The sequence below is a fragment of the Cyprinus carpio genome, chromosome A5 (genome assembly GCF_018340385.1).
Source record: "Cyprinus carpio isolate SPL01 chromosome A5, ASM1834038v1, whole genome shotgun sequence".
NCBI lineage: Eukaryota > Metazoa > Chordata > Actinopteri > Cypriniformes > Cyprinidae > Cyprinus > Cyprinus carpio.
The window spans coordinates 27,472,823-27,492,857 of record NC_056576.1 but is presented as its reverse complement, the minus strand read 5'-3'; the positions used below and the strand labels follow the sequence as shown (position 1 = coordinate 27,492,857).

The following is a 20,035-nucleotide window of genomic DNA, read 5'->3' as shown; positions in this document are numbered from 1 at the left end:
AAAGATAGAAAGACAGAATTTTCATTTTTGGGTGAACAATCCATGTAACTGACAAAAGAATTTAGGGTGTTTTCATGACCTAAATGTTATCTGGTTATTAAACATAATAAGTGTAAGAAAGTGCATAATGCAGTCATACATAAATTTAGATAACATTAACATTTGAATTTTATTTAAAATTTTAATGCCAAAACTATAACTTTGCAAAACAGGCTGATATACTATTAATAGAGCCAAATATTCTCTTTAAACAAAGCAAATGAAAATAGAGTGGAGAAGATGCCCACACTGATGCTGACCTAGTAAACTAAATCATCAGCACTCTGGCCCTTTACACACATGAGCTCCTTTCAGTGAGGGTGAGAATGGACCGGTGACCAATCCACTCACAAGCAGTTATGTCCGTCTTTCCCCCTGGAATGGTCTAACTGAAACACTTCCTAACCTATTTCCTCACACAAGTCATACATTTGCGAAATGCTGAAAAGCCCTGTATTCACAAGGCTGTGCCCCAAAGCACTGAATTATATGAAGAGTGTCCATTCTGGGCTGAACGCTTATATGGATGCGGTAGACGCAGAACGCTCTTGTTTTGACTCACAGGAGGCCACTGAACTATGCTGCTGCATTAATGCCGAAGGCCAACACAAACCAACAGGCCTGGTGAGCAGGGTAAAGGTTTGGCCCAACACCTCTAAATCGAGTCACTGAACCCTCCATCAATACACAAATTTATCACTCCATGTATCAGCAATAGTAATTTGCTCTGGAAATCTGCCAAGCCTACAGAAGGGAAAAGCAGAGCGGGTGGGTGAGAGAGACAGAACCTCTTGCATAATATTTCTTAACAAGTGTCAAGCATATTTTTAAACTGTCACTTTACCTAACAAATCCCGTTTCCATGACAACACAGTGCTCTGCGCAAGAGCGATGCTCAATAATGCTTTTTGCACTGCATTCATTACTACCGCTTTATCCGTTCAGCGCCTTGCCGATCTTCATTTAAACTTCCTCGTCTGTTAGGCTGACAGGAGATTGTTATAAATACATTTGGCTTTCCTTTAGCAAATCATATTTACCATGATCTCAGCACCATAAATAATGATAATATGTTGGGGGAAAAAACAGCCTAAGGTGATTTTTGCTGGTTTGATCTAGTTTAAACAGTTTTAACCTGCCAGCCAGCTGGTTCTTTCAGCCTGACAAGCACTCAAACCCCCAATAAAACCAGCAAAACAGAATAAACGAAGACTAATCGGGTCTATATTAAAAATAAAGGTAGTTTATTGGCATTTCAAGTTCAAGTTCAAATTCTTTATTTGTCCCCAATGGGGCAATCCGTTGTGCAACAGATAGTATAGTACAAATCACACACAATCACATACACAATACCAATACAAAGATTGCATACTTTGCAGGCATGGCTAAAAAAAATAAATAAATAAAAAATAAACAATCAATAAATAGTAAGTCACTAAGTTATCTGTGGTTCTTTATAGAATTGAGAAGCAGAATGGCTGCAGGCACAAAAGAGTGTTTATATCTGTTGGTTCTGAATTTCTGGGGTTTAAAGCATAATCCTGATGGCAACATCTGAAATTCAGCCTGTAAGGGATGAGAACTATCTAACAGGATAGATTCAACCCTTCTTAACATCTGCTTCTGATAAAGTTCCTCCAGACCTTTCTGCTTAGAACCTGTGATGCAGCTGCCCACCTTAATTAACCTTGAAAGGGAGTTTTTTTGTTTTACAGTGATGAACCCATATCAGCAGATTAAGGAGAAGGTAACAATCGACTCAACAAAGGACCTATAAAAAAGGGTCAACAGGGTCTTATCCACATTAAACTTTGCCATTTATGGTTCCATGAAGAACTTTTAACGTCCATGGAACCGTTCCATTGGTTCTTTATAGTGGAAAAAGGGTCTTTAGATCATTAAAATGTTCTCACACCAAGAAAACCATGGTTCTTTTAAGAAATGATCACTGAAAAGTTCTTTGGGGAGCCAAAAATGGTTCTTCTATGGCATCACTGCAAACCATACTTTTGGAACTTTTATTTTTAAGAGCAAATCTTCTATGGTTCCATAAAGAACCTTTTCCATCCATGGAAACTTTCCGTTCCACAAAAGTTTCTTTATAATGGAAAAAACATTTCTTTAGATTTTTTAAATGTTCTTCACAATAATAAAAAAACTTATTTAAAACTTATTTGTTCAGCGCCTTCATTGAAACTTCCTAATTTATTACACTAACAGGAAATTGTCGTTAGGCTCACCTTTAGCAAATCATATTTGGCGTCATCTCAGCACCGTAAATGACAATTATATGTTGAAAAATAAACAACATAAGGGGATTTTTGTTGGTATGATCTGGTTTAAACACTTTTAGCACGTCAGCCAAGTTGGTTTTCCATCCTGACAAGCACTCAACCCCACTATAAAACCAGCGAAACGGTGCAGATTGAGCTTAACTGGGCTGGGAGACCACCTATATTTTTTGGAACCTTTATTTTTAAGAGTGTAGGGTGGTTTAAGAATGACACATATTTGTCTCGATTAGCAGCACTTCTCCGTTTTATGCATTTCTCTAATTGGAGGAAGGAAGAAGGGATGGAGCTGTCAGCTTTGCTATTGGTTTTTCAGGAAAAGTGTTGATGTTCACCGTCTGGATGAAATAGATGACGCTTTCTGCTCTCACTCCTGCTGGGTGCTTACTGATACTGTTTACAAATCATGCGGTTTAGCTGTGCTCTATGTCTGTAGTTATCTTTGCAGATAGATATAAAACAGTCAATCACAAAGCAATATTTTCTGCTGTCATAATACATCTTTGTGGTATGTTTGAAACAGGTGGATGCCAGTAAAAGAAATGGAGCAGGTCCTCCCTTTTCTCTTTCTCATCAAGTTTTATGGAATATTGTAATATCCTGCCTCAATTATTCCTTGACATGCATGTAATATTTAACACGAAAAATAAAGTGGCCTGTCAATAATATTTGCTTTGGATTCTGAAGTTTTGAAGAACTTACTTAAGGCTGGAATACACTACATGACTTTTGCCCAGATTTTTGTCCTGATTTTCAATCTGTCAGCGCCATAGCTTCCGAAAGTCAGAGCCAGTCTGCATATTTTAGGCAGCTGGAGATGAGACAGAAAACTGCACAAGGTACAGATTTTCTAGCTTCAGACTATGATTGTATCCTCTCTACTGATATCATCATCAGGATATAATGTTTTATATTTTAAGCAATTTTAAATCAATTATTGTTTCAATTTGCCAAGTGTTTCCTAGCAATGAGCTGCAAGCTGGCAAACTAATGCGAAGCTCAACTTTGGATTGAGATGTGAATTTTTTGAAAGCATATTGTTTCACTCTGATACCATACTATACAGTAAGTGTAACACATATTAACAGACTAATATTAGTTTCAATAAGCAAAACACTTTTCTCAAAGTACAATTTTTTTATTAAAAAATATCTGAAATTAAATTACATATTTTTTAATTAAAAGAACTTAACATTTTAGGTGCAAATTTTGCTTTTGAACAAACATGAAGTGTGGTTTCTATAACTACTGAGCGTGGAGCAGTTAATGGAAAACCCAGAGTGTGGCTGGAGTGGAGTGATTACAGAACACTTTCAGCAAGAGGAGAAATTGCTGTCACTCCACTTCACTCATACACTCTGCAGAAAAACACCTTAAGCTGTTATTTTTGGCAGGGTTTTGGCAGTAGGAGCATCAAGCTCCCAGACCCTGTCTCTGATCTGTGCCTCCACATAAGGAGTTACACCACACAATGATCAGATAGAACTAATTCAGTTCAGTGTTCTCCTGCTGATCACATTATCAACACAGACTATGGAAATATCAGGCAATCTGAACATGTGGACCAGTGGTGAAGCCATAAAATCCTCAAGTGAGTGAAACAGGTGAACTAGGGTTGATGTCTATTCTGTGCCATCTGTCAATTTTATCTTTAAAATTAAGAATTGCTCCCCTCTAGCTTATATAAAACATTTTTTGTGCATACTTCAAAGCCTTGCATACAATTTCACAATTAACAGTACTATAATTAACTGCAAAAGATAATAAAATGCAAAAGCTAGGCTTTTTATTGCATACATGAAAGTTATTTCAAACATTAACATTCAGTGATTGGTCAATTGTTCTGTGGTAAAATATTTTTTATTTGTAAAAATGGCTGCTAAATAAATTAATTAAAAAATAGTTAAAATCTATATACTATATATATGCATATAAAAAAGAAAAGGAACCTAAGGAAACATAATAATTAAAAAAAAATGCATTGCATAACTCCTTTAACGAAAAAAACAAAACAAATTAAAATCACAATAACACAAAGCACCGAAACAGCAGGATTCACATCCCAAAACAATATTTTTTGTGGGGACCTGTCATTTTAATGCTTCCAATCTACAGCTTATTTCTGAGGCCAATTATCAAAGCTGAATAGCTGGGGAATGAGTTTCTTCATCTCTCCACTTAATCTAGTAAAAATATAAGATCTTGAGCTGGAAGATTTCCTCACAAAACGGTTTGGTAACGAGGAACACGGGGACGAAATAACTTCCACTAAGAAACTACTGTAGTTTAATGCAGAAATACATCAATATAATTGGAAAAGATTCACATTATGTCTGATCTCATTCTTCCGATGGTAATGGTAATGATAATTCTCGAGGCAGCATGGTGGTGGAACTGTCATGGGGCGTGATGAACTTCATATATTAAAAGTGTATGAATTTGTGATCATCTACTTTTATGTGAAGATAGATGAGCTTACATTAGATGCTGAAGAAAAAAAAAAGGATGGTCATGGCCTTGGAAATAGTCTCTTATTATGAATAATTAATGAAAGCTGTTCAATAATAGCAGCTGCTTCACTGTAGACATATTGAAATGTGGTTGCAAGTTAAAATAAATACTGCTCTATTTACTGACACTAGCCTCATGTTAAGTGTCGGCACCAAATCTACCAGACAAACTACACTGCCCCCTTTTCTTACTTGTACTTTTGAGAACAACAGTTCTCCCCCTTCCTGTGAACAGTAATGAGACGGCCAGCAGAGATTCTTTAATGTTATTAATAACCGCAGTCAGGAGAGCAAATGTATAATCTAATATCATCATGATGTCAATAGTTATGAGTAGATCAATATAAGCGGGATGTTTTACATTCTTTACATTAGTTTGTTTTACAGGTGTACACACTAGCTATGTTTGATTGACTGTTTTTGTAAACTGTTATTAACAAGAGTCTGGCAAAACAGACTGGGACCAAATGTAAAGTAATGAAAAGACAGATGTCACATTCCACATGTCCATTCTTGAACATTATAGAGCACAAATCAAGCTATAATAGAAACACCTGCTTGTTTTTTTACTCTAATATTTTCCATTTCAGAAAGTATTATTGCTGCCCCGTTATCTTAGTTGTGCTTACTATATCAGCTCATGCTGTAAAAAAACATTATTGTGCACTAACTGGACCTGAGCCATTAAAACAATAAAACAGGTCGTAGAGTGAAGTGCAGTGCAGTAGAAAAGGTCAGACTTTAACTATCTTCCACAACATATCCATTCGATGATCTGCTGGAAATTATGTGGGATTTCCCAACGTATGTATTTTCCCTAATTGGAAAAACAAATGTCAGGCCTCTATTAATAAAGATGCAAACACCTCAATTTGACGCATTTGGGTGTGTGCTACATTTGTCTCAAAGGCATTAAGTGCAGTTAATGTCTGACACCAAATTACAGAACTTTATTGTATCAAACTAATCTCTGCTATCACACCCCTTGTGTTGAAATAGCAACATGTATTTCCAACGCATTATGAAACTGCAGTTAGACTTGAACTGCAGTGACGACACACAACCTTGAGCCTGCATAGCTAGAAGTCTTTGCAACCACGTATTTGCTCAGAGTATGTTTCACTGCGTAACACATAACTGCAACTATAGTACACTTAGAGATTTAGACTGGCATCTGTTTTTAACAGCTTAAACAGACTTCATACTGGCATCTTTCCTGTTCTTTCATATTTCTATAACTCTGTACCTGCTTATTTTATGAGCGCCATCCTACTCATCCCATGCTTTTTTTTTAAAGTCCATTGAAAAGTATTATCTACAGTACATGTTGTAGTCTCTCAGTCAGATTATGTCAATCCTATGCACAGTGCACACTAAAGTCTACTTTCAGATAAGCGGAGCAGAGACATTGTGAGAATAACATGCAAGTAAACCTACTGTTGAATGTTGCTCCAAGTATATTTGGTCTGAACCCTTTACAAACACTTCTTACTCTATGATATAGTATGTCTTACATAAAAAACATTAATATCATAGATTGGCCACACTCACTATGTAAACCGATCAATAATGAATGAGATATCACTGCTGCTAGAGATACAAGCTTATTGGAATCTGTCTTTCTCAGTGTAATCTTTAATAGCAGCACAACAACATCAATAACTCATATGTCTTTTGAAGCCATATGAAATACTGTAGCTTTGTGTGTGGGACAGACCAAAAGGTAAGCAGTAACTCTATTTACTCACAATCTTGCCTTTCAATTTAACTTTAAGAGCCCCTACTCTTTTAAAGATAAAGGTTCCAAAGGGATTTTAATTAATTAATTAATTAGTTTGTTTGTTTGCAGAGATGCCACAGAAGAACCATTTGGGCTCCCCAAAGTGCACAGTTCTTGAAAGAAACATTTTACTTAGTGTGAACATTTTAATAATCTGAAGAAACAGTATAAAGAACCCTCTGAGCAATGGAAAGATTGCATGGATGTTAATGATTCTTAACAACAGATGCCAATAAAGAACCTTTATTTTTAGAGTGTGGCCACCATTTCTTTTATTGCATGGAAAAGAACAGTCAAGACATTCAGATAAACATCTACTTTTATGTTTCACAAAAGAAAGAATACAGATGAGTAAAACAATTAACAGGTGAGTAACAGAATAGTTAATTTCGGTGAACTAACCTTTTTTATAGTGCAAGTGTTGACTCACTGAAAACTCAAACAAAAGACATTTCAACAAAGCAAAAAAGCATCAACTTTGCTTACAAGAAACTTGCAGTATTACGTTGTCATCCTTCCTTCTGTACCCTGAAGTCCTTACCTGGGTCGCTTCTGAAAACTACAGACTCAGCCCCCACAGACAGTGCACCGCTTTGTCCCTCGTTCATCAAACTCATAAGATATGCTGAATATGAACAAACTACACGCAAGACCAAGAAACATCAATGAGTCTTAGGGCAATGTATGAAATATAAAAATAAAGAATTGGAGTTATCAGCATCGAAGGTGCATGGCAACAGTAAACAAAAGTAAAGGCTTTACCGCTGTAATCTAACTGCATTATGTTGCATTATTTATTCTATACGCACAAACAAAATCATTTGAATCTGAAAACATCAGCAGTATATGCACTGAATCAACTTCATCCAGCTTGAACAAAACAAAGATCAGCTCTCCTCATAAGATACATACATATGCAGCATGTTTGTTGTTGCTCTAAGGTGATTAATTATTTAGAAATTATAAGATTATGATACTGATCCAAGACACAACATTAGCAGGAATGCACTTCACTTCATGAGCCCCAGAAGTGTTTTAATACCCCATATAATTTCTGTGTTGATGTAATTAATCTTTCATAAAGGCAGGTAATACAAAAGATCTCATAACCACAAAAGACCCTAAATCAACTCATGATGTTGTCTGATTATTCCATAGGCTTTATAAGCTTAAGGATGTCTATTTACTGTATTTTCAGCAAATGCCCAATCCTCAGATATCTGGCATTATAAAAAGAGTTTTGGACTTAATAAGAACACACAAATGAAATCAGTCAGGCACAGAGCTGAAAACATTTATTCGTAAATGTTTTTGGTTGGTTTACATGTTCTATTCCTCAGGGTTTTTTTCTCCCAAAAGGAGTTTCAGTATCCCTATCGACTGCTTCTACACCTTTCTGTACTCTTTATGGACTAGCTCACATTTGTTCCTTTTTGTCTATTTAGTTGTCTGTGGGAGAGAGTGTGCATACTTGTATGCAGCCGTGTGGGAGTCTGTGGGTGTGTGATTGAGAGAGGATTTCTAACTGTGTTCTCGCAGAGGAAAGAGTCGATACAGGGTACAAACATGCACTGTGTGAGAGCTATATAACATCTGTAGATTAAAAGCCATCTCATTTCTGTTTCAACAGGCATAATATTCAAAGCGCTACATGATTGCTGATGCTTAACAAATCTTTTTCAGCTATAAAAGTGACGTTTTTAGTACGGCTTTACCTAACTTGGTTAGGTGGTTATATATGCCAACAGGCTCACGTCACAGCCAAGAAACAAAGGTATATGGTTGCAATGAATTTGTATGGACTTATTCATTTGTTTTCATATGATCTGCTCACGCCACAGTGATGGTTGTTTATAGGTGGGTCTTCATATATATATATTTTTTTTTTTTACTTGCATTGATGTTTCACATCATAATATCACTTTAGTATAGGGACCAATTCTCACTATTAACGAGCCGCTTATTAGCATGCCTACTATTAACATATTGGCTGTTTATTAGTACTTATAAAGCACATATTCTGCATGACCATATTCTACATCCCTAATACCTAACCTTAACAACTACCTTACTAACTATAGATAAGCAGCAAATTAGGAGTTTATTGAGGCAAATGTCATGCAGGATTGGGTAGGTAGTATCTCTTTCGTAAGCAACATTTGAATCACCATGGAGGTCACCTGCATGTGCTAGCTGAACAACACCCATATTTATTTGCTAAAATATTATTTGGTCAACATTTGGAAGTACACTAGCATATAAATTCCCTCAAAACTAACACAGACAGAATAAAAGGCACCAAACTCTCACTTTGATTTCATGGGGTCCTCAAGAGATTCAACTTTTACAGAAATTCCACTTTCCATCGCAATATAATAGAGAATAATCATTTGTTAATGTGTTAACCACAACATGTGGTTATAGAGCTCAGATTATTCCCATATTAGGCATGGCTTGTGATGCTTTTGCATAAATGACACTGGCATAAATTAATTAACATCTGACATCAATGGCCACCTACAATCCCACATTTTTAATGACATCAGCAGACCACTGCATTATATCAGGAGAAGGGGAACATTTGCTCACGATAAAAAGGCTTCAGAACCCCATATGAAATGTAATGATTATCTCACACACTAATAAAGACATCACGAGTCAATATAGGCGATGATCCATATCAATGCATAACGTTTCCATATCGTGGCCACGTTTCTGCACTGCTCGAATCCTATTCAAAAGAGGACTAGGGATGTCCAGTGCAACAGGTTTTCACACAGCAAAGAAATCGTTTTTACAAGACATTTGCAATGATCTATTAGATACTTTCCAACGCACTGACGACGTTTTGCTTTTTTACGATATGACCAGAAGAGAGAGACTACTATATTCTCCAAGATGAAGATTAGTCTGGATTTCCAGATGTCAGTGATAATTCCTTCAGATCTCTTTTACGCATACTGTGATAACAGCACTAAAAAACAAAAAGCAGAAATATATCTCCTTCCATTACCATTTTATTAACTATTTTGATTATATTTAATGTGCGAATTATTCCCAAACTTTCAGCGGTCTGGGATTTTTAAAGGTGTTTACGTCAGTCGTTTTAGGGCACAATCTCTGGAGGTTCCTCATGCGCAACCAAAACGCATTTTGGACACTCGTTGTTAAGACTATGTGACATCTATAGTAAAGTGATCATGACCGCACTTGGGTATTTGTCGACTTAAAATCCGACACTAATATAAAGCGCTAGAGCAGCGTACTGTTGCTATGGTTACCTCATCTCGCGAACTCGACCTCGATTCACGAGCGTCTGTTCAGTGCGCTCCGACAACTTGTAATTTAACTTTTTTAGTTAATAGAACGCTGAAAAGGCAGGTTAATGTAAAAAGAAAACATGATTTAGGATGCCGTATCCTTTAGTTCTGACCTCCTTTGGAGAAGATGAAGCCTCATGAGTGCTCAGTCTCCCTAACCCCTCCATAATTCGTGCTTTTATTAAGCTGATATGTTGAAGAAACGCTGAACTCACCAGCTTGTCAAGTGTCTCTCTGCCAACAGTGGACACCTTGGGCGCGGGGACTCGTTCACATGTGCATCCTTCCAGAAGATAAATCCCTGATGGTCGAGCACTCTGGTCGGTGTCGAAGTAAAATAAAACATTCTGATAAAGTGCAAAAAACTTCTCATGCCATTTACTGTTTTCTGTGGTCTTCTTGCTTAGATAACCTCGCTTGGTGCCCTCTTTACGCGCGATAACGGAGAGATACAGAGCGTGTCCCTCATTGTACCGAACACTCTTCTGCATTTTCCGTCTTGGTTTAATGTGTATTCACTTGTTTGTCACCATATCCCATGTGATTTTAACTTTCCACCTAGGATGTTTGGAGAAATGCGCACGGGGAAGTTGCCGAGCCGACGCGCACTGCTCATAAGCGACTTATCCAAACGAGTTCGGAACCCAATCCATTTCTGGCGTGAAGAAAAGTTCTAACCCCGACGAACAACGCTGTGTATCGACGCGTTTAGCTCATGCAGTATAGCAAAATAAGCAATAGTAGTGGACAGACGGCGAGAGAGAATCACTGTTGAGATCAGATGTAATCGGCTTTGGCATCCTCTCTTAAAGAGACAGAGCCTCTCTCGCTCTCTCTCCCGCGCTGAGGTCCACTTTCCCTTGTGGCTGAGCGCAGCTTTTAATGAGTGGGCGGATCGACAGCGAGGGCAGAAATTTTTTCTATGGAGGCGGGTGATGCAGGGATTTTAATGAGGAGGCGGGCGCATCACTCTAGCAACTGACAAGGTCCAACTAGGCCCTTTACTGGTAGGTTAAGTAGCATTTAAGGAATAGCCACAATTCACACTGGGTACATGCAACATGTTACATTTCAGTGTCCATTACACTCATTAGAAATCAATTACTCACAAAAAAATACCTCCAAGCAGCATTAGAAATTACACATTAAACACATGAATAGTTTATCATTTTATTAAATTCTATTGCATAAACTGTACCAGTGCCAGTGTAAAGGCATGTTTACACCAAGAATGCTGTCTATTAAGATAACTAAACCGTTAATTATATTAGCTTATACTACGGGGGCTGTTGAATGCTTGAATCTGATTGGCTGACGAAGGTGTGCAATTATTTTCAGGGAAACGCACAGCGAACGTAGTTCCAGGCAGCTCTCTTGACCGCATTACAGTTCCATATCACTTCGCATAATAAACTGTAATAACGGAAATTAGCATAAAGTGCCTATACAGCACACAGGACTAACAAAAACAACAACATGACAGATGATTTTCCTAAAGTAAATACACATGACATTTCTCACTAGCGAGGTAATAACAGCGCTGTTTAGAGACGCTCCTGCAAAACACTGTTGAGGGACGATACACAGGGGTTGGCTTATTTAAAAAAGGTTTTTTTTTTTTTTTTTCTCTCTCTCTCTCTGTGTGTCTCTCTCTCTCTCTTTCTAACTTCATTAATAACTGCATTAGAATGCTATCAACGACTCAAGCCTCCATTACCAGCTTTAAAATGAGATTTTGGAACCAGCAAAAGAGGCGTTGGATGAGATGCTGAAGAAATAATCCTACTCACAATAGCGATTTTAGTACAAAAACCAGACATATCCCTTTAAAAATATCATCTGATTGATGTCTTGAGGGGTGGTAACCGTAGGATAAGCGGAAAGCGGAATAATTGACTCCGCGCCGTTTAATTATTAGAAAAATAATGCACACCCGAGGTGTAATGGCCACAATGCAAATTATTTTTCTAATAATTCAATGCCCCATCGTCAATTATTCCTTACATCCACACCAATACACAACATTGTTCTGTTTATAAGCATAGGCCTACTGCTGTTGTGTCATCTGCCGCTTTAAATGCTCAAGTTCTATAAAGTCAAATGGAATCTAACTGGCTATCAATGTATTTATCACTCATAAGCTGGAAAAAAAAATTGTTCTGAAAGTGATTCCAACAATATCGTTCAACTGTGTTGTTATCGTTATAGCTGAGATGTGGACTACCCTATTCTCATAGAATTAGAGTGATAGTTAAAATTTTATAGTGACTGTTATAGTCCTTGGTGTGAACGGGCCTTAAGGGGTCATTCACACAGAACACGTTTTTATATTCAACTGCTTATGTTTTCCATTGTTTTTCTATGTACAGTAAACATGCTCTAGACAATGTGTTTGATCGATGCACTTGCGTCTCATGACAGCATTCTAAAAACGCGGCACTCATGTCAAAATTTCAACTATCGCAAGCACATTTTCAAAATAAATAAATAAATAAATAAATAAAAACACGTCTCTAGACCTTGTGTCTCAAATTTTTAACTACAAAAGCACATTCTTTGTGAAAGGCCCCTAACACTGTTAGCAAATTCTTACTACGGGGCTTCTGGTTCTCAGTCCTGGTCCTGGAGAATTGCACATTTTGGACATCTCCTTTATCACAGGTGAATTATTAAGTTTAAAAGTTTCACTCTTCATCCCATTCGCTATACAAGTCTCTATCAATGATTTCATTTGTGTGTCTGTGTGTTCTCATTCTCTATCATCCACACTCATTTTTCCTTTATTTTATTTGCCATGATTTCTTCTCAACTTTTAGCATGTAAGGATGACAAATATAAGACAGTTGTAACTGATCTACTGCATATTTCATAAATCAGACATAAAACAATTTGTTTTTAAAATTACTTTATAAAATGTAGCATAATCTATAATTCAAAATTTTAAATGACATTTAAAATATTATTAAAGCAAACCTGGGCAACTTCAAAGCAATGCAAATGTGAGTAAGCGACGAAGACACAATAGGGTTTTATGTTCTCAGCCTGACTGCTTCAGCTTTTATGAAGACTGATTATCATTCATCACAGACGTCACCTTTGAAGGACAATGAGAACACTGAGGAAATTTAAAGGGATAGTTCACCCAAGAAATTAACATTGTGTCACCAATTACCATTCCAAATCTTTATCAATTGCATTCTTCTGTAAAATATTTTTGTCAATGGGCACCAGAACTATTTGGTTATCAGCATTGTTAAAATTAAGAAGAAAAAAAAATCAAACATGAGGGTGAATAAATGATGCCAGGATTATAATTTATGGATGAACTAATGGAATGAACACACCAATTTATAGAACGTTTTTTGATCTTCTTTTTGATTTATTTTTTTATTAATTTGAATTTAAAATTTTAGTAAGGTTCTTAGTTTTGCTTTTTTTTCCTATGGACACAAATACAGCATATTACCAGCAAATCTTCCGGCCAAAGCTCCTGGATAATGTCTTTATTAAGACATCATTCATAGTTGTAAGATCTACTGTTTTGAGTTAATGTTAAAACAGGTGATGAAATACATGATGTATTTAAATACATGATATTCAGTTCCTGTTTGTTTAACGGTTTTTGCAACCATCATCCTATAGGCAAAAACCATCATGCTATTATTAGAGACTACACTTTCTCCAGCAATGCTTCCTTGTTGATGATACTCCAGGCATCAGATAACACTCTCACCATTTTCCTATGTTTGTAAAGAGAGAAGGGGGTAAAATCATTACAATTAAAAAAAGGTTTAAAGCTTAGGAAATATTTTTAACAATGTAGACAAATCAAAGACATTTGAGTAAACTGCTGTTGTTTTCGTGGCTGGTGCAAATACAAATGCATACACTAAGATAGGAAATACATGCAACTGGACAAACTGGCTTCCATGTACGGTTTGTGAAAATAATCTATGCAAAGCAACTGACTTTACACAATCAGTTACTATACATTTCTAATTCTGACCATTTTTAGCACAGGTTTCTAGCACTGACTTCAATGTCTATGAACAAACACAACATATAAAAATATGTGAGTCTACACAATATTTTTGCAAATGGAGCCACTCAAACCCAAAAAATACTTTGTAACCTCTTCAGATATTTCTCTCACGGAAAAGTCTTTAATTTGTTCTGAAAGAAGCTCCTCCACAATCCAAAAATTACTACAGTGTTCTTTTTCCATTGTGTAACCAATCAGCCCACGTACCTCCGGCTGTTCACGAGAGCCTCCAACTCTTTGGATTTGAATGCAGCAGTCCTGAGGATGGACTCTGGGATTTTAGCCAGACGTGCTACATTTAGCCCGTAGCTCCTGGCACCTGCCCCTTCAATCAGGTGATAGAGAAATGTGATGAACTCTGGCTGCACCTCTTCCTCTGGAAATGAGAGCAATAGAGTTATTAAACACCTTGGAAGCCCTATGTGTGTATCAAAGTAACAATCAGATCAGAGGATTCATTGTGAAAGAATAAAAATTTCAAGAAAAGAATTTATGAAAACAAGATCCATGATCATCCTGATGATTATACGGAATTTATACAGTACTATATACAACACTATGTTGTTTTATGTTAAAGTGCTGCCCGCCTCGAGGTACAAGAGATTACACCAGCTCCGGCGTGGATCCAGCATCATAGTAAAACTTCAGATGACCCAACACTTCGGCAAGGACCCCAGATGACGCCAACTTGAATCAATATGCACGGCTGCCAAATTTTCTCTATATTGTAATCATTTTGATCACTCTTGTAATAATCACTGTAAATGAGCTTCTGAAATTAATTCATGTTAGCTGTAACTGTATGATACTATTACCTTGAACTGTTCTTTTGGGAAATGAACATTACTTGGACGCATTCACTTCTGATAACCGATGACTCTAAACTGTAATGTTGACACATGGATTTTCTGTAAAGCTGCTTTGAAACAATGTGTATTGTGAAAAGCGCTATACAAATAAATTTGAATTGAACTGGAAGAAGAACTCTGAATCTGGATATGATTTAAGTATGAGTTTCAATGCCGGCAAGTGAAACTACACACAGCACAGTTCAATGAGAAACTGAAGAGCAAAGACTACTTATGCAATAGGATTACTGCTATACACACAGGCTAGCTGTTAAGTAACCACTACCTGTGTCTTGTAACAGTATTACAAGGATTTAAGATTCTGGATTTCTCTTTCTTCCTTTTCATTTACTCCACAGATCTCCAAAATGCCTGACTCTGATTTGTTACCAGAAGTTTCGAAGCCATCAATTTTCTATAACAACCTGACAATAGATTTGTTCAAGTTCCGTATCTCATAGTCACATTCTTTTATGCAAAGCAGCTTCTACCAATCAAAGTGCCAACCAAAGTAGTTTCTACCAACTATCTCAGGAGTAGCAGCAGAAACTTGGGCTTTCTAAGCAGGATGCTTAATTGAACCAATATATATCTTGAGAGAAACAAACATGTGCTAACAGTGGTAAAAGTGAAATCGTCAAATCAGTCGCAAAAACTACCACTCAAGGTTCTCATCTTTTGCAGTCCTATCTGCTCCTCAACACTATGTAAGAGCAAACATGATCTGTTGACCTGTCACTGCCTTAATTCGATTACAGACTATGCAATGTACTACAAAACTGATTACCAAACCAATTTCACACATGAATGCAGGGAAAACATTTCACATATTTCATTCTGACTGATCAACCATTGAAAACAAATATTACATTGACCATCCCTTCTCCTTTAAGAAAAAGTTCTCCCAAAAATGAAAATTCTGCAATCATTTACTCACTATTTTTTAAGAAACCTGAGAGGTTTCTGTCCTGCCAATGAAAGTCCAGATATCCAAAATGTAGAAAATCCAAAAAGGTAATAAATGCGCCATAAAACAAATCTATATGAATCGATTGGTTTAATCAAAGTCTTGTGAAGAGATACAGTTTGATTGCTTTATGAGATCAACAAATTTAATTTAGGCTTTTATTCACATACATAAGGGACACTATATATGATAAACACTGAAGCTTGTGTGTAAGTCACATACATGATTTGTGCTAAAACACACCTTCTTGTGCATCATGCATGTATATTTGAGCTTCCGTGTTTATCATATTTAATGCGCTCTCACATGCGCTTCATCACATTAAGTGATTGTTTCTCTTCACAAGATCTGACAAACTGTTTGAATCCTATGGATTCATTTCACAACACCTTTATGATCGTTTATGTTTGGTTACCTTGACTTTGAGTTGAGGGACAGGAATCTCAAAACAAAATGTCAGTAGATAATATGGGCAGAAAACTGCCAAAAACTCCAATAAATGAAAAGAGGGGCATGGAGCACGGACAATTAAACTTGGCATTCAAACACATGTAAAAGTGCCATTCGTTAGTCTACAACCTAAATGAAAGCCTTTACAGAAAAAAAGAAGAAAAAAACATAATAAGGCACACAAAAAACAAAACAAAAAAAAAACATTATTTGGTTAAGAGTTAAGTATCCTATTCTATTCTATTATATTAATAATCAAGTGTTGGACAGAAATATTCCTAGACAGATCAGACAATAGGTGCATTGACTAACAGAAGGTCTAAGAAAGTGTGCTGCACTCTTTGATCACTCAAGCAGCATAAGGTCATTGCAAAGATAACACGAATGAGTAAGTGATCCATGAAATCCCGAATGACTCAGCTGACATACAACAGCAAAAGAACTGGTTCAGAAGCTATCAAAACCAGCATATTCCAAGACAATGCACTCCTCAATCCCTACGACTGCTCTGTGTGCGCTGAACTCCCTGATCCAGACACTAATGGCCTTTGCAGATGACATCAAGATGAAGTAAATGAATGTGCATGGTTCGTTATCAAGAATGACAAGAGCAGGATTACTGAAGGATTGTACAGATGAGCAATATATCAAGATACAGTACATCAAGTGGGCACATGTTCAAGGAGGGAAACAGCGCCATAACAACAATATGACAGGCTCTGGAAGAACAAAAATAATGATTAGGCCACTCCCAAAAGAAGGGGTTATCCTCAAATATTTATTACATTGGCTACTGCAATAACTATTACTATTGCTGTTGTTGTTATTATATGACTATTCTTCCATTTGAAGACTAGCGTAATGGCTGCTGCAAATTCAGCTTTGCCATCACAGGACTAAATTATATCATAAAATATATTAAAACAGAAAACAGTTATTTTAACTATAATAATATTTCACAATATTCATGTTTTATTTTAATTTCAAATAAATGCAGCCTTGGTGAGGATAAGAGACTTCCTTTGAAAACATTCAAAAACTCTTACCGACCCCAAACTTTTGAATGCAAGTGTATATATAGCCCAACCCCAAGATTTATCCATACTCACCGTCAGAAGTGCTCTCTGGTTCATTCAGCAGGAAAGCCATATGGTAGTTCCCCACATGCTGCGGGGACAAGCGTTCCAGCTCACACAACGGTGGGTAGTGGGTCACAAATAACGTCATACACTTCACCTGCAGAAACACACAGGGAAGAAAAATAATCGAACTTCACACATCTGAACTTAATTTAAAGGTGAAGGTGTCATTTCTGCTCTACTAGGATCACAAAACATAAAGTTTGTTAGACAGACTTTGACAAAGCCTTACTTTAAGTTTAAAGCTGTTATCAACCAACCAGCCTTCAAAAACTATTTTTTTGTGTGTGTGCTCAAGAGAAAAAAGGAACTCATACAGGTTCGGAACAACTTGAGGATGAGTAAATGACAGAATTTTAATTCATGAAAATTGCAAGCAAGGCTAAACATTCAGTCAGTGTTATTTTTGAGGGATGTTTGATTGTCGACAGGAATGTCAATAAAATATAATGCAAACTAAATCAGAACAGATTGGATAAGTGCCAAGTTTGGTGAATACAGTTTGAAAGATACAGTCAGAAAGAATTTTAGAAAATCAATTACACTCGCTTCACCTTAACTACTTCAAATCAGCACCAATTATAATCAAAACTCAATCTTATTCAAGGAGTAACAATATGGATTTGGTTACTCAGCATTCTGCTTCCACATGACTGCGTGACAGAGCGAGACATCCTTGAGCCAGATTCACAAACCACACAAACAGCAACCACCCCCTCACTCGCCATTTACGAACATTATCAGCAGCCCGGCAGACCGCGTGAGCATCTGTGTGCATTGCGTTACCACCTCACAAATGCGCAAATTTCATTCCAGAGGGGGGACGTGTTCATTTCTCCATTTATTGATGCGTTTGTTTTTTAGCAGGCTCAGGGGAAGCATTGAGCTGAAGTGTGAAAATGAGACGCATGGAAGATGCACAGACAAGAGTACTGAAGCAGAACAAGAGGCATGCAATTTTTCTTGTGATTTTTCTGTGATGCAGTCCTCGCGGGAAGTTCACATTTATTAGAGGTAGTCTTTATTTTGATTGAGGTTTTGGAGACTTTCAAGGCAATGCTATTAACTTTCCCATCACCATCAAATACAACCAGCATGTGAATGCATAGGATGAACATTATTGAAGCTGTATATCTTTTATTGGCCAGCAAGTTTTTAATCACTGGGCAAAGAACAAAAAAATAAATCTAAATCATAATATAAAGCAGGGTGAATGCCTGGCGCATTGATTCTACACAAAGTCTTGTTTGTAGCAATATTCATGTTTGTTGTGAAAAAGCTATTTAAAGTGAATAATTACCAAAGCACACTTCTTAGCATGAAGTCCAGTCCACAGTAATTATTCTGGCCAAAAACTGCTCACTGAAAAGATATAAATTTATAAAAATATATCATCTGATCAAAATTTGAAACAACCAACTAAAGACTGCTTTAATTACATGATGTTTAGGGACAAATACAATATTTAGAGCAAAGTTGTTATTAAAGATCTCTCATTTACTTTAAAAGTACACTGTCGTTCAAAAGTCTGGGACTGGTAAATTAAAAAACAAAAAAATCTCTTATGCTCATCAAGCCTGCAATTATTTGATAAAAAATACAGTAAAAAAGAATGTTGTAAAATATTTATTTATTGCACATAAATATTATTTTGATTAATATACTGTAATATATTTTAAGATATAATTTATTCCTGTGACGTAAAGCTGAATTTAACATAATAACGCTTTATAATAAAGTTCCATTTGTTAACATTCATTAACTATTAGTTATTATGAACTAACAATGAATGATAATTTTATTATATGAATGATTATTGTTGTTTTTTTTTTAATTTATTTGTTATTTATGTGTTTGTTATAAATACATTAATTTTACTTAGTAGTTTGTGTATATATATCTAAAGTGTTTGTTAAACTGAGTAAACGTACATACTGCAACTAATCAGTATGTCACTGTCAATTCACCTTTTAGCGCATAATTCTGTTCTGTACATACAGTTCAGCAATTTACAGGAGTGCCAATAACATTTTTCAACCAAACTGAATCCTGAAAAATGCAGGTAGTGATGACCACATTTACACAAATTCTCTGGGGTGTTTTTTGTGAAGGGTTGATTGAATTAGTTGTTATTGGTTTGTTTAAACCGCATTCACAGAAATTTCTTTTCTGTATGTGGACATGGCAACCCTTAAAGAGTGCACTCTGCAAACATAAACAAAATACAATGGCTCTTTTGATGGTGGTTCAGTTAAAATCACTGAACATAAGTCATTGGTTGGTGCATTATAACTTTGGTCAGATATAGCTGATATTTTGGTCAGAAATAGTAAGATGCCAGAAAGTCACTACGATTACCATGGTGTCAATCATCGCAGTTTCAGGAGTGAGTTCTGTTCCGTACACACATGAAAATGATCATTTAGGGGATTCACTCCTGTATTTAAATGTAGTTGTTATTCCTAAAATGAGTATGTGGCCTTTTTGTTTTCTGGCAGGTGGATAAAGATCAGTGTGACCTTATTCCTGGAAATGATGCAAAGCCAGTCAGATCATCTCGTACAATTTTGAGACTGTTTGTTTGACTTTTCAGTTGAATCATTTATCTATGATAGTGCAACTGCAGTGACACAATCGCAGCTAAACACA

General features: G+C 36.4%; 1 protein-coding gene and 1 pseudogene across 5 annotated transcripts in view; both read right to left on the bottom strand.

The window, feature by feature from the left end:
- Nucleotides 1–10,799, bottom strand: part of rasgrf2b (Ras protein-specific guanine nucleotide-releasing factor 2b) — a 51,819-nt gene extending 41,020 nt beyond the window's left edge. For all 5 annotated transcript variants that reach the window (XM_042756668.1, XM_042756670.1, XM_042756669.1 and 2 more), the window contains exon 1: nucleotides 10,156–10,799. In XM_042756668.1, coding sequence (XP_042612602.1) covers nucleotides 10,156–10,431 — 276 coding nt within the window. In that variant the 5' untranslated portion in view covers nucleotides 10,432–10,799. The remainder of the gene's footprint in view (nucleotides 1–10,155) is intronic.
- A 3,304-nt stretch (nucleotides 10,800–14,103) lies between these two features.
- The window catches only part of LOC109046917, a 43,617-nt pseudogene continuing 37,685 nt past the window's right edge, over nucleotides 14,104–20,035 (bottom strand).